Here is a 22,594-nt window from a genome sequence, read left to right as displayed (position 1 = left end):
AACAGTGATGGTTTTGAATTGCTGCACATGGGCGGTGCAACTTGAAAGAGTTGTACACGGCATTCCTACGCGTTAACCTGCCTATAAATAGAGGCAGAGGCAGAACGCACAACACACAACAGAAAGAGAAAATGTAGCGAGAGAGTGTTAGCGTTTTAGGATGGGTATCCTAAACCGCGGGGAGAGAAAAATAGTGAGGTTATTTTGGGGTGTTTTTGAGAAACACTTGTGTGCCACTATTTTTGTATTACTCTCTTTGTGTACCTACTATGTGTTTAATAGTGGAAAAATGATTCGGAGTTTGTCCCGTGGACATAGCCCTAAACAGTTGAGGGTGAACCACGTAAATATCTGTGTGTCACAAGTTTATTATTCCGCTGCGTTAATTTTCTCTTAATCGGTTGAAAGGGCCCAACGAGTGGTATCAGAGCTGATTCCTAACAAGTGGTATCAGAGCTGATGCCTAACAACTGGTATCAGAGAATATGGCTAATGTTCCCACTTAAGTGTGCAGGGGGAGAATTGTTGTGGTGTGCCCACTTAAATGGAACCCACATGTGTGAAAGTAAGAAAAAAAATAGGAGCAGCCAGTTCAACAGTGATGGTTTTGAATTGCTGCACATGGGCGGTGCAACTTGAAAGAGTTGTACACGGCATTCCTACGCGTTAACCTGCCTATAAATAGAGGCAGAGGCAGAACGCACAACACACAAAATAATTTCCTCACTATTTTTCTCACCCCTAATTTTAGGAAACTCATCCTAAAACTAGAAAACTCTCTCGCTACATTTTTTCTCTTCTTTCTTCTGTGTATATTGTGTGCATTAAACCGAGGAACATCCTCTCCTATAAATAGGAGAGATTTATTGTGCGGTGCCCACTCAAGTGGGACCCACAATAAATTTGAAAAGAAAAAAAAAAATAAACACACGTTTTTTTTTTCTTTTCAAAGGTTGGCAGCCAACTATTCAAAGGTTGGCATGCCATTTGACAAATCTGGATCTTCTCAAGCTGTAACAGCTTCATCTCCAACACATCCCTGATCTAGTGATAGAATGGAAGGAGGAATTCTTTCCAAGGTGAATTGAGCTTTGACTGTCACGACACGGCTCCCCCTGCAGCTATAATCTATTAGATCTGCCCACCATCTTGTACCGCCGCTACAACTTTGCGGGACACGCCGCCCGAACTCCTTTTGTCGGGAAGACTTTCGACACAAGGCACAACCTACAGATCTTTTTCATTTCTTCCTTCTCTCCATTCGTAGAAGGGCACTGTTTAGAACTTAATTTAAAGTGATTAGTAAGAGGACAACTAACCGCTTTAGCATTCTCCATTCTAAACCTTTGAAGTACTGTCTCAACGTACTTCTCCTGTGACAACCATAATTTCTTGGCTCTTCAATCTTCATGCCAAGAATTTGCTTTGCTGGTCCCGAGTCTTTCATGGCAAAAGACTTACTTAGCTGAATATCATCACCAACATAAACGTATACGTGAACAGTAGTATACGTCAATAGTGACCATGAATAGTAACAGTCTACTCGAATAGTAACTGTGCACGAAAATAGTACTATACGTGAATAGTACTGTATTTGTGAATAGTACTATACGTAAAAGGGCTTAACAGTGACGGGCTCAGCAATAGTAACGCCAATAGTAACTATTCACCATCAACCGCGAGTTACTATTGTACTATTCATCACTAAGTCGATTCTGCAACGTCTTTCCGAGCGGACAACACCAATGGACTCGTCGTAATTTTCTCTTCTTCGTGGTATATTCATTTTCAAAATATATCCACGGATCCGGTACCGCTATCTGACCGGCTGGACCTGCCGAAACCTTCGGCTCTGATACCACTCGTTGGGCCCTTTTAACCAATTAAGAGAAAATAATTACGGCAGCGGAATAATAAACTTGGGACACACAGAAATTTACGTGGTTCACCCTCAACTCTTTTAGGGCTACGTCCACGGGACAAACTCCGAATCATTCTTCCACTATTAAAACAATAGTAGGTACAAAGAGAGTAATACAAAAATAGTGGCACACAAAGTGTTTCCCAAAAACACCCCAAAATAATCCTCACTATTTTTCTCTCCCTCGTTTTAGGAAACTCATCCTAAAACGGTAACACTCGCTCTCTCTACATTTTTTTCTTTCTTTTCTGGTGTGTTTTGTGTTCTGCCTCTGCCTCTATTTATAGGCAGGTTAACGCGTAGGAATGCCATGTACAACTCCTGCCGTGTACAACTCCATTGCCTTCCATTTTTGACTATGCGTAGGAATGCCGTGTACAACTCCGTTGCTTTCCATTTTTGACTTCCTTGATTTTCCTTTCAAATTTATTGTGGGTCCCACTTGAGTGGGCACCGCACAACAGTTATATATATATATATAACAAATCTACTTTTATGGGATGAAGGAGATTTAAAAACCAAAAAAAAAAAAAAAAAAAAAGCACCCTTTGTCCCAAAAACAAAAAAGTTTAATTTTTTGTTTAATTTTGATTATCGTTACGTTAGGATTTTTATTATCGTTAGGTTAATATATATAATATATATACTTTTATTGCTAATTTAAGCATTAGAATGGGTCAAGCCTAACCTTTTTTAATCTTTTTCTGGATCAAGCTGGAGACGTCTCCATCAATATCAACTCTTATCCTAAACAAATAGAATAATAATTGAGATTGACGATCGGTGATCGCTAAATGCTAACTTGGAGAGCACCAAAATCCAGCTAAAAAGCAGAATGAAATTTCCTAGTACAAAGTAAAAAGAGCGATATGGGCGTTGGATATTTTTGAAAAATTCAGCAGCATTATTAATTTACAGATTTTAATTTAGCATTATCTTGTAAATCCGATGTTATTACAGCTAATTTACTAATGTTTCCACGTAATTTGGCACCTAATACTCTATTTTTGGACATCATAGTTTCAGTTCTAGGACTATATAAGCATGTCTCAGTCTCCTAGTTCATTGCCCCTAGCCTTCTCCCTGGCCCCTTTTCTTCAATCTTTTTAATCCTCTCTCTTTTCTTAATTATAGAGGATTCTGCAGATTCTTGATTCTTGATCTTTTCTTTTAAAATGGCGCAGCAACAACAATTCTTATGGCTTTTGGGCTTTGCAATATTATTTGTTTCATACCTACAAAATTACGTTGTAGCAGAAACAGTGCCTTGTTATTTCATTTTTGGAGACTCATTTGCAGTTAATGGCAATGATGATAATAATCCTGATACTTATAAAGCCAATTACTTGCCATATGGTGTTGATTTTCCTGGTGGCCCTAATGGAAGGTTCAGTGATGGCAGAACTATGGTTGATATTATTGGTATGCTCTCTATTTTATATTCAAGCGTTTTGTGTTATTTAAGTCACGGCATGTCAAGGAAAAATATTTGTCGAAAATGTTAAATAAGTTTCATTAAATTATACTTTAGAATGACTGATTGCACTTTTTTTTGGTCATGTGTCACAGCTCAAAACCTTGGATTTAGAACAGAAATTCCACCTTTCATACGTGTTGGTAATGGCTCAGAGGTTCTCCAAGGTGCAAATTATGCATCTAGTGGAGCAATTCTGCAAGCAGAAATTGCAGGAAGCAAGGTACACTTTAATATTATCACTATTGTTAAAATAATCCAACTTGAATTCATTTATTAACTAAATTTGTTTTACTAATTCATCAGGTCACTGCTATTAGCATGAGCCAACAAGTGAAAAACCATCAGAAAATAGTCCGACGCATAAGGAATATCTTAGGTGACAAAAACAAGACTCATGATTACCTGAAGAGTTGCTTATATTCCGTTGGTGTTGGCAGCAACGATTATCTGTTAGACTATTACGTTCCTAACCCAAATGGTTCGGAGCCAAGACGCATCAAGCCATCTGAGGCCTACGCAGAGAACCTCGTTGATGGATACTTGTTCAATCGCTTGAATGTTAGTATTAGTATTTTTATATACAATAATATCTTGGTTAGTTGTACAAATCTTGATTAGTATTTTTCCGTTTTGAATTGGTTGCGTTTAGGCGTTGTACAAAGTTGGTGCAAGGAAAATTGCAGTGTTCGGATTAGGGCCATTGGGGTGCAGCCCTTCAGCTGTGACTATGTTCGGAACAAAGGAGAAATGTGTATCAGCCGTTGACAAAGATGTGCGTATCTTCAACAGCAGGATTCCTGCAATTATTGACAGGTTTAACAAAAACTTCAAGGATGCAAAATTCACCTACATCAATATTTATAACATCACAATGGCTACTGTTTTGCCAGGTATTTTATCTATAAATTTGAACGATAAAGTTATTCTACTTGTGACCCGATGAGTTTAAGCCATAAAAATAGCCCTTTAATTATCGGAGAATGTCTAATTTTCAGGTTTCAAGGTGAATCAAAGTCCCTGCTGTAAAGTAGACTACAATGGAATGTGTTTTCCAAGCAAGAGAGGATGCGACAATCCCATGGACTACTTTTATTGGGATGGGTACCGTCCAACTGAGGAAGCAAATGTGTTTATGGCAAATATAGCATACTCTGCTCGAGTTCCATCTGAAGCTTACCCTTTTAACATAGCACAATTGGTTGCCAAGGCCAAAAAGAACTAATTAAGAAGCTCCAAACTCTAAACAAAAGTATATACTTTGTGTTATTTTTATGGGTTCTTTTTAGTATTATTTTTTGTTGTTGTTGCTATACATTATTGTTCATTGATTCATTTATGTAAGAATCTGTAATATGCTAATGAATGAAATGGCCAGAGGATTATAACTAACTATTATTACAGTTAATTTCTACTTTTTCTCCCTTGTTTTTGTTTCTACATCAATTACAAGAACAACTGAATCAATAATTAAAAAGACTTGAGTGTTTTCCCCTCCCACAGGCAACCACAGGAAACTTTTCCTTATCACTTTGAAAATTTTCCCCAAATGGATTATAGAATTTACAGTTCAAAAAACTTGGAAATTACAATTTGGGATTTGTTTAGAGATGAAAATGCCCCACAGCATATTTTTACATTGTTATTATTCATTATATATATATATTAACATTTAAGAAAAGTTAAATTTAAATAATAATAGCTCTGGCAATTATTATCAACATAAGTATGAGGAAAGGACAAAATTTTATCAAACATAAAAATTTTTCTGACTTTAACAATAATAATTCTGGCAATATCATCGTCTTTTATTTTAAGATAAAAAATAATGAGTTAGATATTAATTTAAATTAGGGTGTAATTGCAACTAAATTGATAAAGGTCGATTTAGAGTGAAATTACAATTACTTGAAAACTTTAGGGTAAAATTGAATGTTAGGCATTTTTTAGATATTTATATTAAAGAAATGAAAGTAAAAAAAAAAAAAAAAAACTATATTTTAGTAAAATTGGAGCAAAATCGTGATCGGATGAGGCCCACAGACTAAACCCATTGTAATTCTATTTGAGACCCAGAGGATTGGGTTGGGCTCAAATGTCTAAACCCAAGCTCCAAGCAAAAGTCCGAGGAGTCTGGACTTGGTATGTATTTATTTGTTTATTTATTTTTAATCTTATAATATTTCAGAGGTGTGAAATTTTAAATTTAAATATTAATAAATTTATACTAATAATTAAGATTTCGTGATAGAAATATGTTCATGAATTAAATAATAATAAATAATGTTTAAGATTTTTTTTCATTCGGTTCTCGTTTGCAGTAAATACAATGACAAAGGCCCAAACCAAACATACGTTGACGTGACTTTGTTTCTCATGCAGTAATTTTTTGCGCAGTGAAGAAGAGAAATTCACAAGGTAATACGTATTTAAAAGGTATTCTGGAAATGGTACAAAGTCATGCCTATCAACAGTGCAGTGGCCCTATATGTACATATGAGAATTGAAATAACTTGAATTGAGAGTAAGCAATATTGGTAAAGTTTAATTTTTGAACTAAAAAAAGTGTTTCGGTTCGATTGAATTTTTATCAATAAAATCAAAATATTTCAATTTAATTGCTTATATATTTCCAAGTTTCAATTATTATGAAATCACCTTCACTTTGATTGAACTGAATGCCGACTTCTATGGGAGCAACATCCTGTCACTCTCCATGAAAAAAAAGTAGCATTTTGTTGAATTAAAACCACAACATATTCGAACTTTGCTATTTTTGTATGATAACATCTATTTTGGGGCATCACAGTTTCACAGTATATATATGAGCATCATCTTGGCCTTATTTCATATCCCTTGTATTTGATTTTAAAAGATGGCATTGCAAAAACAATTATTCCTATTCGCGTCTGCTCTATTACTTGTTTCAAACCTGCAAAATTATGGTGTAGCACAGGAAGTGCCTTGCTATTTCATTTTCGGAGACTCATTTGCAGTTAATGGCAACGATAAAAATCTTAACACTTTGAAAGCCGATTACTTGCCGTACGGTGTTGATTTTCCCGGAGGCCCTAGTGGAAGGTTCAGTGATGGCAGAACCATGGTTGATATTATTGGTATGCTTCCCTAATTCCCCCTCTCTGATAATTAATTTAATCTGCATGTTTTTAATTAAGCATGAGCTGGATTGAACATTTCTTTTTTTTGTTATGTATCACAGCTCATAACATTGGGTTTAAAGAAGATATTCCTTCTTTCCTAACTGTTGCTAATAACTCTGAAGAAATTCTCAAAGGTGCGAATTATGCATCTGGTGCAGCAATTCTACAAGCAGAAATTTCAGGAACAAAGGTTTACTTCAATATTATTATTATTACTACAAATAAACCAACTTGAATTCTTCTAATAGTTAATTTTTTCTGCTAATTCATCAGGTAACTGTTGTTAGCTTGACCAAGCAAGAAGAAGAGCACCAGAAAACAGTCAAACTCATAACGGAGAAATTAGGTGATAAAAATAAGGCTGAAGAACACTTGAAGAGTTGCTTGTATACTGTTGGTGTTGGCAGCAATGATTATTTGATAGACTATTACGTTGCTGGCAATAATGGCTCCGAGCCGAAGGGAAAGAAGCCATCTGAGGCATTTGCAGAGAACCTGGTCGATGGATACCTGTTCGATCACTTGAATGTTAGTAATAGAATTTATGTCTATTAATATTTCTGTCAAAGTTGATTATTAAAATTTCATTTTTCTGATAATTGTTTATGTTCAGGCTTTGTACAAAGCCAGTGCAAGAAAAGTTGCAGTGTTTGGATTAGGGCCATTGGGGTGTTGCCCATCTGAAGTGGCAAAGTATCCAATAAATCAAAAGTGCATATCAGTTATCGACACAGATATGACCATTTTCAACAGCAGAATTCCTACAATTATTGAAAGGCTGAACAAAGAGTTTCAGGATGCACAATTCACCTATATTGACATGTTTAAATTAACAGAAAGTGCTTTCGCAGGTATCTGTTTCTAAATCTGTCTCAATTGTTAATAAAAATCGATTTTATTAACTGGGGAATGTCTATTTTTTATCAGGTTTTAAGGTGGTTGACAAGCCATGCTGTGAAGTGAACGACAAGGGAATGTGTGTTCCTAACAAAAAAAACTGCGAGAATCCTAAGGACCACTTTTTCTGGGATGGGTACCGTCCAACCGAGAATGCAAATCTTGTTCTAGCAAATCTAGCATATAATGCTTCTGTTCCAGCTCAAGCTAAGCCTTTTAACATTGAACAATTGGTTTCAAAGACCGCAAAGAAGAATGAAGCTCCTGCTGCTAAAGCTCCTGCTGCTGAAACTCCTTCTGCTGAAACTCCAAAATAAAGTAGATAAAATTTGTCATTCCCAGACATTTTTCTCTAATTTTTGTTTTCTGTTAATGAATGAAATGGTAGACCTATACAATTAATTTAGAATTTGTAATTTTTCTCCCATGAAATTCAAAATTTTTGTTTCTTATTTTACTCATTCTTTTATTGATACACGTATTTCTACGCTCGGCTCAAATTTTTGCCCTTGTGACAGATAAAACAACAGAAGAATTTTTTTTATCATTTTTAAAATTTCCCGAAATAGAATAGAAATTACAATTCAATTTGGCATTGGGTTAAAGATTAAAAAATGCCTCATAATATCTACAATGTCGCTTAGGTTGGTAACTAAGAACAAATTTCTTTGCTTTCTTGTGAGGTTGTTGTTCCACTTTATCTCAGTTCAGGTATAATTTCATTTTTCTTGTAAAGGATATTTGTCGTTTCTTTGACAACTTAGTAGTTTCCAACGACGAGTCGTGTGAACCACATACAGGATACAACCCGCTTTATCAATTCAGCTAATGGATTGATCAGCTTTACAAACGATATGTCGCTTATCACAATAAACAATCTATTATTGTGAAGTGCCATGAAAAATTTGAGTTATATTTGATTATTACTTGATTTCTCAATAGATTAATTTCAGTTAAAGTATCTAATTTTTCTTAATAAGGATTAATTTTCATATATGAACTAAATTTCGGTTTTATTTAACTATTTCTTAATTTTTGCATAAATTAATTACATCAAATACATCTATATTTTTCTTAATAAGGTTTTAATTTCCATGTATAAACTGAATTTTTGCTTAACGAAAATTTAATTTCCTTTATTTTGCATCCACGAGAATTTGTTAATTTAGAGATTTCAATTTTAATATAAATTTTCAAATAAACAATGAGAAACTATGGAAAAACATAATTTACAACTTTAATTTTAATACTAAAAAATTTTATTTTTTCAAAGATATAATGACATTGAATATTTAGTATAATACAATATTTTTTAAAGGAGTATTATTAACTTATTTCCTTACTAATTTCATTCTATTCGAAGAAAGAGATATTAAAAAAAATTATAAATTGAATAATTAATATAGAATGTAAAAATACTCTAAACTCACATTTCATTACAAAAGCACCCTATTCAACTATAGGGGTGCGATCAATTTTTAAGTTTCGTCTTAGAATATACTTGTGAAAAAGTTAAAATATAATACATTATAACAAACTGTAATGTTTGTGATATTTTTGTCCTTTAGGCCTCGTCAAATAATGGGTAAAAAATTGTTACCAAGGATCTGATTTCAGATATTGATAAATAATTTTTTTATGTGAAAATTATGATTTTTACTTTTAAAAATTAATTAAATGGTCTAGATTCATAATATTATAAAATATATTTATAATATTTTTTATACTCTTTCTCTATTTTAATTTTTTTTTTACAAATTTCCTTTAAATACCTATAGATTTTTTCAGATGGATGCCTCCTAAAATTAGTATTAAACCCTTCTCATAATTGCATTGATCGCGAAAAAATTTTTTTGGATCCATTAATGCTTTTACGTACCAAAAAATTTCATTGTTTTTATTTATTATTAACTATTTTTATCATATAATATTTTAGAAAAAACATTAAATAATAAATTCAATATCATAAAAAATAAATAAAACTTTGTATATTTATATAGAGCAAATGAAAAGTATAAATATTTTATTCTCAATCCAATTTGTTTGGTCTATTGAATTGCATATATATAAAAAAGAAGTAAAATAATTATTTTATATGGAACATTTTTTTTTTGAAATGATTTTATATGGAAAAATTATTTATGTTTTTAGTTTTTTTTTTGAAAGGTATTTATGTTTTTAGTTCAAATTTAGATATGAAACAACTTTTATAAAATAAAAATCCATAATCTTAATTATTCTTTTAAATTTATAAAACACATATTTTATGAAACAAAAAGAATATAAATTAGAATAAGTATTAATTATATTCTAGTAACATAAGCCTTACGTTAAATTTATCATCGATCTCTACCAGAGAGGTTGTTAAATGTTATATGCAGTAGAAGAAGCCATAATGGCATGCAACAAATTTCCTTTTGACCTTGTTCTGGTATAAAAATTATTAAACCAAACAATCCTATAATTAGGTTATTTTACTGATAAAACCACCAGTTAAGGATAGCCAAGAGAAACCAAATTCCAGTGCCTACTCTAAAGGCCAAACTTCTACTTCATACCCAGCTAGCTACTTCTCTGACATTTCTCTTTTTGTTTTTAATTTTTCACTCTCTTGAAGATGATACCTGAAATAAAAGAATGGAGGGTTGTGATCTTTCTTTTGGTGCTCTCATGCAAGCTAGAATGGATTGTCGATGGACAACCACAACCACAAGTGCCATGTTTTTTCATTTTTGGCGACTCTTTATCAGATAGTGGCAATAATAACGACCTTGAGACTGCTGCTAGAGCAAATTACAAACCCTATGGGATTGATTACCCCGATGGGCCTACCGGAAGATTTACTAATGGCAAAACCATTATGGATGTTGTAGGTATAAATATCTACTTCTTCTTGTTTCTTCTTCTTACTTTATATTATTTGATTCGAACTTTAATAAACACAATGCTAATAGGTAATTTTATATAATGGCAGCTGAACACCTTGGATTTGATCATCACATTCCACCTTTTAGAACTGCTTCGGGTGATATCATTCTTAAAGGTGTGAATTATGCATCAGGATCAGCAGGGATTTTCGAGGAAACTGGAACTCATTTGGTAACAATTGATGTGTATATATATACATTATATATATTTAATGAGACAGAGAGGCAGAATTAAAATGGAAAACTTTCTTGCAGGGTGCGAATGTGCACTTGACCCAGCAAATAAAAAATCACGAGACAACGATCACTAAGATGGTTGAAATATTAGGGAACGAAGAGGCAGCTTCAAACCAATTAAAACAGTGCTTATTTTCAGTTGGAATGGGAAATAATGATTTTATAAACAACTATTTCTTGCCTCATATATATCCAACAAGCCAACACTACGACCTTCAAGAATATGCAAAAGCTCTTAGTGCCGAATATAATACCCAATTAAAGGTTATTTTCACATTTTCTTTCCCCATTATTATTGATTCTTAGGTTCCTTTTTTTTTTCTTTCCCCGTTTGTGTGATACACGTGTGTGTGTGTGTCTGTGTGTAGGCCTTGTACGGTTTGGGAGCAAGAAAATTTATGTTGTCAGGATTGGGAAAAATAGGGTGCACCCCATATGGAATCATTACATTCGGAGCCGGCAAAGTTTGTGCAGAAGAAATGAACGAAGGGAGTCGTCTTTTCAACTTGGAGGTTGTAGATCTGGTGGATAAACTCAATAAAGAACTTCCTGATGCCAAATTCATATTTCTAAATAATACTTCCATTGGAAATGGCGATCCTTTTAAAATTGGTACACAGTTGAATATATTTTATGATCCAGTGCACAAAGCATCCCGATTCCCGAATATATAATTTCTTTTTTCTTTTTTCTTTTTTTTTAAACAGGTTTCACGAATTTCGCAGCAGGGTGTTGTAAAGTAAGAGAAGATGGTCAGTGCAATCCAAACGAAGAACCTTGTATTAATAGAAAAGAATTTGTATTTTGGGATCATTTCCATCCAACTGAAGTCACAAACATATTGACTGCTTCAAGAACTTACACAGCTTTTGACCCAACTGATTGTTATCCAACTGATGTTCGTCAACTAGCTCTGCTGCAACTTTCAAGTGCAAAGGTTTAGAAACAAAAAAGAAAATTCTATTTAAATAAATTGTTTAGGAAAACATCCAAATATTTAACTTTTGTAATTCTAGAAATTTTGTGATCAAAGTTTCATCAATTATTTATTTCTGGCACATTTTTAGTTTTAGAGTGCAATTACTAATATGATAAATATGAATCATTTGTAAGGAAATGTATTCCCTAAGTCGTATTCAAAATCTTTAAGTTACTACTCTTAACATAAAAAATAAGAAAAATATCAAAAATTTATTGTTCACACGATCGAACCAACCAAAATATAAAATTTTAAATTTCATTTTATCTTGTTTTTCCAAATCAGAAATATTAATGTTTCAATAAAAGAAATTATTTTGCATTATTTTAGTTTATAAATAGGCTATAGACTTTTTTTTTTTTTTTTTGCAAAAGATATTTTTTATTTTATTTATATCTCAAATATTGAGTCCCTATAGCCTCTAAAAGTACAATTCCTTTAATCAAAGGAGGCAAAGAATTAAAAGAGGTAAAAGAAAGAGAAGTATAGTGAAGTCTATGATGAGTGGCCAAAAGATGTGCAGCTTGATTTCCTTCACGACATATGTGATGAATGGAAGAAGAGTGAAGATGCAACAAATCAGCAACACGCTGCAAGACCGAAAGACCTGCTCTAATCCACTGTGTCCGATTAACATGTGTAACTAGTTCCAGACAATCCATTTCCACCTGGATGGGATAAAAACCTTTATCAATACTCCAAGAAAGCCCCCAAATCAAAGCTTTAAGCTCGGCATCATAAGCTGTCCTGGCATCAATCGGGAAACAAGCGGCAGCAACAAAATTACCATGGCTGTTTCGGAGGATAGCACCCCCGGATGCTGAAAATTTGTTGAAAGATGCATCAATATTCAGTTTATAGCAATCTTGCCTAGGCCGAATCCAAGTAATAATCATTGGTTTTAATTTTTGTTTGCCAAAAGAAGCCGAAATGAAGTGGTAATCATATTTTGCCGGCCAGGTTGCTGCAAATTTCTTATCAGAATTGACAATGCTCCAGTTTAATAGCAACCTACTGATATCTTGTAAAAGGAGGTCTGGAAAGCAAGCTTCATTACCCCAAGTATACTTACAATACATTTTCCACACAGTCCATACAATTACCTGTGGTACCAAGCGCCTAAGCTTACCCATAGCCGAATCGGGTCTGTCACAAAGCCACCAAAAAATCAATGCTTGCCGTAGAGAATTTTGTAGCTCAAGATTATCTAGGAAAAAAGAGCCGAAGTAATTCCAAAGTTTAGCAATGATGGGGCAGAAATAAAAAAAGGTGGTCAGCAGTGGTCTCTGACTTGAAACAAAATGGGCACCGGGATGGACCATAAATCCCAAACAATTGGAGACGTCGCGGCAAAGGTAAAGCTCCCCTGAGGAGTTTCCATGTAAAAATGGAAAGCTTAAGTGGGAAAGATGAGTCCCAAATAGCATTGCTTGAAAGGCAAGAAGCTTTGCTCTCTCTAACACAATTGTAGGCTGAAGCAAGAGTAAATTGGCCAGTCCTTTCTCCTCGCCACACCATATTATTATCTGCAAAATCAACAAGTGAGCAAGCAAGAGAGTGAACTTGACAAATCCGTTTCCAAGTGCAAGAGTCGATAAGTTGATAGTGCATATCTCCCTGCCTATGATATTTTTGGAGCATATAGATAGCCCACAAAGAATTCCTCTGCATATAAGTCCACCAGATTTTGAGCGAATAGGCTTTCTGTAAAGAATGAAGAGATCTTAACCCCAGTCCTCCTTCCTTAGTTGGGAAACACATATCATGATAACTGACCCAGTGATATTTCGAATGATCCACATCACTACCCCAGAAAAAAGTAGCCATTTTGCGATCCAATAAGCTCAATATTTTTTTGGGCAACGCCATGGCCCCCATTATGTGCAAAGGAATGGAATTTAGAACATGCTTGAGCAATAATAAACGGCCACCCGGAGAGAGGATCTTTTTTATCCAACCTGTAAGCTTTGATTCGATTTTCTGCAAAAGGCCACTGCAATACTGAGCTCTATTAATACCTTGATAGATTGGTGCACCAAGATATGTAAAAGGGAAGGGTTTCCTTTTAATGCTCAAAGCATCTTGAATACGAGAAACCTTATCCTGAGAGACATTCTTAGAACAATAGAAAGAGCTTTTGTCGAAATTGATCAATTGCCCAGAAGCTGCCTGATATGAAATCAAAAATTTCTTGAAATTTGAAATGCTTCTGGCATCCCCTTTAAGAAAAATCAACAAGTCATCTGCAAAAGAAAGATGAGAAACTATAGTGCAATGTCTCGCCAGTTTATAAGGTGAAATTGTTCCCGCAGCCATTAAATGATTGAGACCCCGAGTAAAGCTTTCAGAAGCTAAAATGAACAGATATGGTGACAATGGATCTCCCTGTTTAACTCCTCTAGTCGGTTGAAAGAATCCGTAAGGAACTCCATTAATCAACACAGAAAGCCGGGTAGAAGCAAGATTGCTCATAATAATATTGATCATATGAGCGGAGAAGCCAAATCTTACCAGAACTGCTTCTAAAAACTTCCAATCCACCCTGTCAAATGCTTTAGCCATATCTAACTTGATGGCTAGATTGTGTCCCCTCGATGCTCTATCAATTTCATGAACCATCTCATTAGCAAGCATTATCTGAGCATGAATTGAGCGACCCCTCATGAAACCTGCTTGCTCTCTAGAAATCAAAGAGTCTAGCAAAGGAGAGATTCGATTTGCCAAAATGCGGGTACATACTTTGCTGATAAAATTTGTAAGGCATATAGGTCTATACTGATTGAAGGAAGAAGGATTTTCCACTTTCGGAATAAGAATAATCTGAGCACTACCAAAGGCTTTCGGAATGGGCAAACCCAAGAAAAACTCCTTCACTACACTACACACATCCCACTGTATTATCTCCCAACACTCTCTGTAGAATCTTCCATCAAAACCATCGGGTCCAGGAGCACTATTCGGATTAAGCTGCCAAATAGCATGTTTTATCTCATCATCAGTTGGTGATCTTTCAAGGTTTTTGTTATTCTCCTCAGTAACCAAGGATGGTAAGTAGTCCAGAAGAGGTTGATAAATCTGCTGAGTATCACTGCACTTGAAGAGAGAAGAAAAAAAAGTGACAGCTTTCGCACCCAAATCAGCTTGATTAGAAATCCATGTTCCTTCCTCAGTCTTGATAGAGGAAATACGATGAATTCTCCTAGCCATCTTCACATAATTATAGAAAAATTTTGTATTTGAATCACCATCAGCGAGCCATTTAATATGAGCTTTTTGCTTCCAGAAGGTCTCCTCAATCTTAAGCTTTCTAATCAAGTCACACTGTTTCTCCTGCCAGACTTTCCTGTTGTGCGATGAAGGGGTTGTATCAAAAGTAGCTTCAGCTAATTCCACTTCCTTTTCAGCTTCTTGAACTGCATCAAAAATATTGCCAAAAGTATTTTTGTTCCATTCTCTAATTGCCTTTTTCAAAGCAAATAACTTAAGACAAAGTCCACGCATGCCTCCCCCATAGAAATTCAAATTCCAGGTGGTACGAACCATAGGAAGGAAAGTAGGATGAGAAAGCCACATATGTTGGAATTTAAAAGCCTTTGGAAAATTGAAATCAGCCTTATTACATATAAGCAGAAGAGGAGAATGATCCGAAGTAGCTCTACTCAAATGCCTGACACTCAGATCTTCAAAACAGTCTAAAAAAGCAGTATTCACCAAAAACCGATCTAGCCTCTCCCACACTCTACCATTACTACGAACACCATTCCAGGTAAATTTGGAACCATGAAATGGAACATCAATAAGGCCACAATCATTAGAAGTATCAACAAAGTCTTGCATGCTAAGTAAATTAGGAGTTGAGTTACCTCTATAATCTGCCAAAGTTTTAATTGCGTTGAAGTCGCCCCCAACTATCCATGGACCAACAGTATCACGGCTCAATCTAAGAAGACGAGACCAAAGAGTGCTCCTTTGAGCACGTGAGTGATACCCATACACAGCAGATAGATTAATGGTGATCGCAAGGGAATGAATAAAAGCAGAACAGCTCAATATTTGAATATCATCCACAAAATTAGAAAGTTGCAGAAAACTATCTTTCCATAGTATCCATATCTTGTTGTTTCCACTCGAATAAACATTGTCAAATCCAAGTTTAGAGGCATAAAAATAATTTTTACCTGCATCGACCATGGGTTCAATCACAAAAAGCAGAAAAATGTGATGAGTGCGGCAAAGCCGAATCAAGCGATTAGAAGAAGATGGAAGACCTCTAAGATTCCAGCTCAGTATATTCATTGGGTCGGATGCAATCAGAGGAAGCTTGAGTTTGCTTTTGACGCCGTGTAGGCTTGAGAAGCTCAATAGCTGTTTTGACTTTACGGTTGCGCTGTTTCTTCATCACCTTAATAAATCCCAAACCAGATGATGACTCAAAATTACCATTGACATTACCAGCGGAAAGTTTTTCAGCAATCATTGAACCAGCTTTTTTGAGATCATCAACGTTAGCAGTAAGTTCTGAATCACTGCGATCCCCTTCTGACAAATATCCCAAAGAAGAACATTTATTATTAACTTCACCAATGTCAACATCAGACGGGCAAGATACCTTTTCAGCACCATGAGTCGAAACTAAAGGAGCACTGTCCAACAAGACACTGTCTGTTGGCAAAATTTGAATAGCAGAATTGTTCTGCGACGAAGAGGGGGCAGACGTAGTGGACACCTTCTGATCATCTGAACTAATTTTAGGAGGAGGAGGGTCTGCTGAGGACACAACTATAGCATCAATGGAATTCTGATTTTGAAACTCTGTCGAAGGAGGCTGTTTCTTGGGGACCCAAACTTGAGCTTGAGATGGTTCAATAACATTCTTAACAGGCTCAATAAATTGATTTGGCACATTACTGGTAGAAGCCATCCTACAGGTGGAACTGTCATGACCCAATTTCATACATGATAGACAAAACTTAGGAAGATTCTCATATTCGATAGCTTGGAAAAAACCGGAATTTTCATTCCCAATCCAAATACGTTGAGGCAAATCAGCAGAGATATCTAACTCAACACATACCCTTGCAATCGAAGGCCGAACTAATGAAGCAGTGGAGGCATCTACCTTCAAAGGTCTGCCAATTAATTCAACAATAGAATATAAAGCCTCTTTGTCAAAAAAATGAATGGGGAGCCCTGGAAGAGAAACCCAGATTGGGGCAATAGAACTATCGACATCTGGTCGAAAAGAGGCAGACCATTTGGAGACTCTCATAGAGAATCCATTAAAAAACCAAGTCTGACGAAGCCAACAACGGAGAAAATCCTCCTCAAAAACAAAGTTAATCAAAATATGATTCGAATCAATTAAACCCAAAGTAAAATCTCCTTTAAAACCAATCAAATCAAAAGCTTTCTTCAAAGCCTGCATAGAAGGTCTTCCAAACATAAAAGCTCCAATCAAAGCATATCGATATGGGAGAGATAGTTTCTGAATATCATCTTCAGTGAAATTTACAGCAGGAAAACCCTTAAACTTGCTAGGAGTTTTAGATGATAACCTCTTATTTTTGTCGATGGAAGCAAAAGATCTAAGATCCTCAATTGTTTTCGGACCGAAAGATTGGCCAGTGAGTGCAGATGCAAAACTCCGGCCAGCCACCCCCTGTGGGGTCGCCTCCGGTGGTGAGCTTGAAAGGGGGGCCATGATTGGAAGAAGATGGGCCACCAAACAAAAATATTGTTGCTGGAGTGTGCTTTCAGTGATGAAACCAAATCATCTGCCTTAGTGATAATAACGCACTGCCAGAAATCAAGTGCGCATACACACACACAACACTGCCAGAAATTTTATTTAATTTTATTTTTTTTTATTTTTTTTTTTCTTTTTTTTTCCGGAGACAGAGGTGATGTTCGCCGGAGAGACAACCGGAGGTGGCGAAGCTGCGACCGGCGGCGCTTTAGAGGCTTGTCGAACTGACTGTGGATCTGATCTACAGATGCTTAGCAGAGAGAGCTTGTGGTTCAGATACAATCTTATTGCGAAATTTCATCGAACACATTCAGGGCAATATGAACCAACCAGGAAAATTATTGAGCTGAAATTACAGATCGGCGAAGAAGAAACCAACCAGAGAGCCTTTTCCAGCGAAAGATTACCTGAAATTCTGGCAGCTGCATTGAAACCCACTGAGATCATGAACACCCACACAGATATAGTCATGCAGACGGAGAGAGATATAGACTTACTCCAGGTAAATCAATTCCTTACAGTGGTCTCGAGTCTAAACATATTTTATTTTGTAAATTATTAATATTTACACAGATATGTTAAATCATTTTCTGCTTGCAAGGGCACAAAATTATAAATTTTAGCATCTGAACTGAATCCAATTATAGCATTTGAAATCCCCCGCAAAGAGAAGTACCACATGTGGTTGGAGTGATTTTGTTTGCATGATAGTTAAAATTGTTTTTGTTTTAAATTTTATTTTGACTATTATTGAAAAAAAAATTGAAACACTATTAAATTATTTTAAAATTTTTACATTTAAACGTACGAATAAATTTTAATGATTTCAATAAAATAACTTTTAATAAAAATTTGAAAAGAAATTAAAAAAACCTTTAAATAAAAAAATAACTTTTGATGAAAATTTCAAAAGAAATTTGACCTAAAAACTATCAATTTTAAGAAATTTGACCTAAAAACTAACTAATTTTAATTTTGACCTAAAAACAAAATTTGTTTTGCACTAGCTTGAGGATGGTGGTGATTTGATTGAGCACCTACTTCGACTCGTCGCATGTGATATCTGATACATCTTTCTCTCTCTCTCTCTAATTTAAACTTTTGGACATCATTAATATACCCTACTGCACATTTAAATTTGTCCCCAGAAAAAAAATTCATTCTCCACCTAACAGTTTCTTATAATTAAATTTCTAACACGTACACGTTATTATAATTTCTTTTTTTTTTTTTTTTTATGGATTTTGAAGTTAGATTTCTCTTTTAACATATAGATATGAATTTAAAATTTTGATATCTTGTTAGATGATATTAAGGTATAAGTGATGTTCCCTTGAAAAAAAAAATCAAAATCTTAATTTGTCACGAAAAAATGAAAAATTCTGAAAAGAAATACTACAAAGGTAAAACACTTTGAAATCTAAAATAATCACCGTTGAAATAACTTTATTTGAAAAGATTAATTTATAAATTCAGTTATAAATCAAATTAATAAAAATAAATAAATTTTTTTTGTTGAAATAAAAATATTTCTAATCATTCACTTAAAACAAATGTAACTCGTTAATTCTAAGATCAATGGCGTTGGATTTTTTTCTCTCCACGAGTTAAAAGCTTACTCTAATTCTCGAAACAAGAATCCAACCAACCAACAGGAAATGGCCATTGCTTTGTATTCTGAATGTTAAACGGGGTTTTTTTCCTTTTTTTTTTTTTTTTTTTTGAACAGAAGCCTGCTTTACTTTCAAAGCCATCTACCTGTCCTCTCTGCACTGCGTAAGAATTGGCCTACTACCTACTGCTATACGATTAACTGGCCTGCATATTCACATAATTTCCATTTTTTTTTTATCAATTATGAAATAAGATGACAATAATTCCAGTAAATTAGGATTATTTTAGTAATTTCAATGAAATATATGTAATTATAGATGGAATTCGGGTTAGATTATGTAATCTCCGAATTTAATCTGTCAAAAAAAATTAATATTCATAAATACCTGCTCTACAATTAATTGAATCGAATTCAATCTCACTTTATGGGAAGAGAGAATGTTTCAATTTTGAATTCTCTCCATATTGTTTTCACCAATTTAGTAAATTAAAGGAAAAATTACTTCATGTTGTATAGTTTGCAGTGTAGCCTTAATCCTCATAAAAATGAATATACAAATTCAATCTCTAAAAGTAACTGTGCTCTTATTTGAAATAATTGAAGATATTTTAGATTCATTTATATATCATCTAGATATCAATCGTTTCAATTATTTCCTTTTAGAAAAAGCAAACATACACGTACCTGCAATCCAAGCGATACTATCTGCTAGCTATACCCATCAATTACTATAAATACACACACACTCACACACATATACAAACACCTCTCTAAAGCTCATCAGTCAAACTGTCAAAGCATCTTCTTGAGATATTTAAATAAACCCTTTTCTATTTGGGAAATGCAATTTGTGGATGCTAAATCATGGTGGATGGCAGTAGTAGGTTTGTTGATGGTGGTTTCATGCTGGCAAGAACCTGTAGGTGCAGATGGATCTCAACAGGTGCCTTGCTTCTTCATCTTCGGAGATTCTTTGGCCGATAATGGCAATAATAATTTGCTTCATACTCTTTCTAAAGTCGATTATTCCCCTTATGGAATTGATTTTCCATTTGGCCCTACTGGAAGGTTCACTAATGGTCGTACTACAGTTGATGTTATTGGTAATCTCTCATCTAAACTCTACTTAATTAGCATATAATTTTTACTAATTTAAAGTATTTAACTTTTGCATGCATATTTTACTTGCTAATTAGGCATTTTGGTATTACTATACAGCTGAACTTTTGGGATTTGAGAATTATATTCCACCATTTGCGACCGCTGATGGCTTAGAGATACTTTTTGGAGTAAATTATGCTTCTGGCTCTGCAGGAATTCTTAATGAAACTGCACGGCAGTTGGTAAAGCATTATTATTACTATCTCTTCCTTGCAAAATATAAGTTTTTTTATGTTTATTTTGTTTCAAAATATAGATTATTTTGAATATTTTAAAAAAATAATGAATGATATTTTTTCAACGTTACTCTTATTTATATTTAATACAATAAGAGTAATTTATAAGTATATATACTTATCGCTTTTATTACATGTTTCACGTATTTATTTTATTAGTTGTGTGGGTGTAGGGACAACGTATACCCCTTGGTACGCAGCTAGAACATCATGCAATAACTGTGTCGCGTTTGGTGAAGATTTTTGGAAGTGAACGGTCAACTGATTGGTATTTGAGTCAATGCTTGTATTCTGTTGGAATGGGTAACAATGATTATATTAATAACTACTTTTTGCCTCAATATTACAATACAAGCCAAGAATATACTCTCCAACAGTTTACTACTCTTCTTATTCAACAATATAAACAACAACTCAAGGTTAGTAAATCTGTTTGCATACTTAAATTAGCCGAGCTATTCTTGAACTTCTCGAGGCTTTACTGAAAAAAATTAATTAAATTAGTAAATTCGAGCTCAACAGAGTTTGGCTTATCTCGTTTACAATCCCAATTATATTATTATAACTTTTTTTATATATATATTGTTGATAGACTCTTTATAACTATGGAGCTCGAAAAATTGCATTATTTGGGTTGGGGGAAATAGGATGCACTCCAAATGCAATTAGTACATATGGAACAAACGGCTCTTATTGTGTGGAAATCATGGAAGAAGCATCTCAGTTTTTCAATAGCAAATTGAAGTCGGTTGTTGAAGAACTCAATTCTAATCTTACAGGTGCCAAATTCACGTACATAAACTACTATTCAATTGGTGCAGATTCATCATCAGTACTTGGTACGTCATCTTTGCCATTTTAGTTTCTTTAATTAGTACATTACCACATAATTAATTTTTGCGAGTGGGTTAATTTGCAGATTTTGAGAATTCAAGTTCTGGGTGTTGTCCAGTTGCAAGCGATGGGCAATGTATCCCAAATGGAATTCCATGCAAGAATAGGAAAAAATATGCGTTTTGGGATTCTTTTCATCCAACTGAGGCTGTCAATAAATACATTGCAGAAAGATCTTATATTGCATTGAACTCATCTGATGCCTATCCATTTGATATTCATGATCTAGTCATGCTTAATCTAGCAGAAGTTGCGGCTACCTAGCGAACCAAAATTAATAATTACTATCCTCATCAATAAAAATTCCTGTGGATTATTATCAGTATTTACTTTTTAATTTGGATTAATTTCGTTTATTACTCTATTGTTAATCATTTAATCACATTTCTCATTTATAAATTAGGGGTGTAAAAGAGCTGAACTGGCTAGCGAACTGTTCGAGTTAGACTCTGAAAAAAATTAAAAAAAATTTAACTCAAACTCAAGTCAAGCTAAATTCTATCGAGCCGAGTTTTTAACTTAACATGTTTTAGCTAATTTCAGTTCATTTATACCCCCAACTTGTAATTACATAATTGTGACATGGAAGTGGAAAATGGGCTTGGACCAGACTAATTAGTTAGATCTAAACTAGAAGCGCGGGTCAAGATATGAAAATGACCTTATTTCCGAATATAACAATTATGAACGTGTTTCTGCTCCAAATTGTGGCCGCCAGGGTAATAATACAGTAGAAGTTGAAGAATATTATTTAATTTTATGAAAACAATATGATACTATTAATATATAATTAAATAATTAATTTAGAATATTCCTTGTGTTGGAAAACAGAAAAAGAAAATTAACCTTGAAAGGAAAGTTTCTATTCAGCATCAAGAATCCCTACAATCAAAGGATTGCAATTAATTGTAATTAGACTAATTAGGAAAAGTTTTTTTTTGTATAAAAACACAATGATAGAAATAAGAGATACAGAATTCTTTTATCAAACGGACACCTCGGCCTCCAGTCCAGATAGGTTTTTAAATTAATTAACATTTTTTATATAATAATACGTGGATCAGATAATGTATTGGGCTCCTTAATTTTTATAGTAGAATTTTCACCTTGCTTATCGAAAACTAAAATTTTATTAGAAAAGAATGGACCTTTTCCCTCTTCGGTCACCAGAAAAAAAACAACTGACAACTGTGCTTGTTTGGTCCACTTGAGATTTTGGAGATAGTTGCTTAATTTCCTTTAATTAAAAAAAGTTAATCGTTTTTGTCGTGCCAAATTATTAAATTTGATTTGTTCAATTACTGACGGTCCATCTGGTAAGCATTACAATTTTTGAATTATAGCTC

At 34.1% G+C, this 22,594-nt stretch overlaps 5 protein-coding genes across 5 annotated transcripts; 4 read left to right on the top strand and 1 right to left on the bottom strand.

The window, feature by feature from the left end:
• The first annotated feature begins 2,976 nt into the window (after window positions 1–2,976).
• LOC105650173 (GDSL esterase/lipase At1g29670) lies at window positions 2,977–4,787 on the top strand. The gene is made up of 5 exons (XM_012237051.4): window positions 2,977–3,343; window positions 3,491–3,618; window positions 3,702–3,956; window positions 4,048–4,288; window positions 4,394–4,787. The coding sequence occupies exons 1-5, from the start codon at window positions 3,097–3,099 to the stop codon at window positions 4,618–4,620; spliced, it is 1,098 nt and encodes a 365-aa protein (XP_012092441.1). The 5' UTR covers window positions 2,977–3,096; the 3' UTR covers window positions 4,621–4,787.
• A 1,411-nt stretch (window positions 4,788–6,198) lies between these two features.
• LOC105650172 (GDSL esterase/lipase At1g29670) lies at window positions 6,199–7,910 on the top strand. Its single transcript, XM_012237050.3, has 5 exons — window positions 6,199–6,511; window positions 6,616–6,746; window positions 6,830–7,084; window positions 7,170–7,407; window positions 7,484–7,910. Exons 1-5 carry the CDS (start codon window positions 6,271–6,273, stop codon window positions 7,768–7,770), a joined length of 1,152 nt encoding a protein of 383 aa, XP_012092440.1. The 5' UTR covers window positions 6,199–6,270; the 3' UTR covers window positions 7,771–7,910.
• A 2,082-nt stretch (window positions 7,911–9,992) lies between these two features.
• LOC105650171 (GDSL esterase/lipase At1g29670) lies at window positions 9,993–11,666 on the top strand. Its single transcript, XM_012237049.4, has 5 exons — window positions 9,993–10,326; window positions 10,428–10,552; window positions 10,636–10,881; window positions 10,986–11,229; window positions 11,325–11,666. Exons 1-5 carry the CDS (start codon window positions 10,071–10,073, stop codon window positions 11,558–11,560), a joined length of 1,107 nt encoding a protein of 368 aa, XP_012092439.1. The 5' UTR covers window positions 9,993–10,070; the 3' UTR covers window positions 11,561–11,666.
• A 2,815-nt stretch (window positions 11,667–14,481) lies between these two features.
• Window positions 14,482–17,297, bottom strand: LOC149492349 (uncharacterized). The gene has a single exon (XM_089716409.1). The coding sequence runs from the start codon at window positions 17,295–17,297 to the stop codon at window positions 15,867–15,869; it is 1,431 nt and encodes a 476-aa protein (XP_089572535.1). The 3' UTR covers window positions 14,482–15,866.
• A 2,343-nt stretch (window positions 17,298–19,640) lies between these two features.
• LOC105650169 (GDSL esterase/lipase At1g29660) lies at window positions 19,641–21,585 on the top strand. Its single transcript, XM_020685407.3, has 5 exons — window positions 19,641–20,060; window positions 20,176–20,300; window positions 20,528–20,773; window positions 20,947–21,193; window positions 21,274–21,585. The coding sequence occupies exons 1-5, from the start codon at window positions 19,799–19,801 to the stop codon at window positions 21,510–21,512; spliced, it is 1,119 nt and encodes a 372-aa protein (XP_020541066.2). The 5' UTR covers window positions 19,641–19,798; the 3' UTR covers window positions 21,513–21,585.
• The last annotated feature ends 1,009 nt before the right edge of the window (window positions 21,586–22,594 follow it).

The sequence above is a fragment of the Jatropha curcas genome, chromosome 11, assembly GCF_041381405.1.
Source record: "Jatropha curcas cultivar XTBG-Jc1 chromosome 11, XTBG_Jcur_1.0, whole genome shotgun sequence".
Classification (NCBI taxonomy): domain Eukaryota; kingdom Viridiplantae; phylum Streptophyta; class Magnoliopsida; order Malpighiales; family Euphorbiaceae; genus Jatropha; species Jatropha curcas.
The sequence above is the reverse complement of the archived record's forward strand: the minus strand, read 5'-3'. Positions and strand labels throughout refer to the sequence as shown.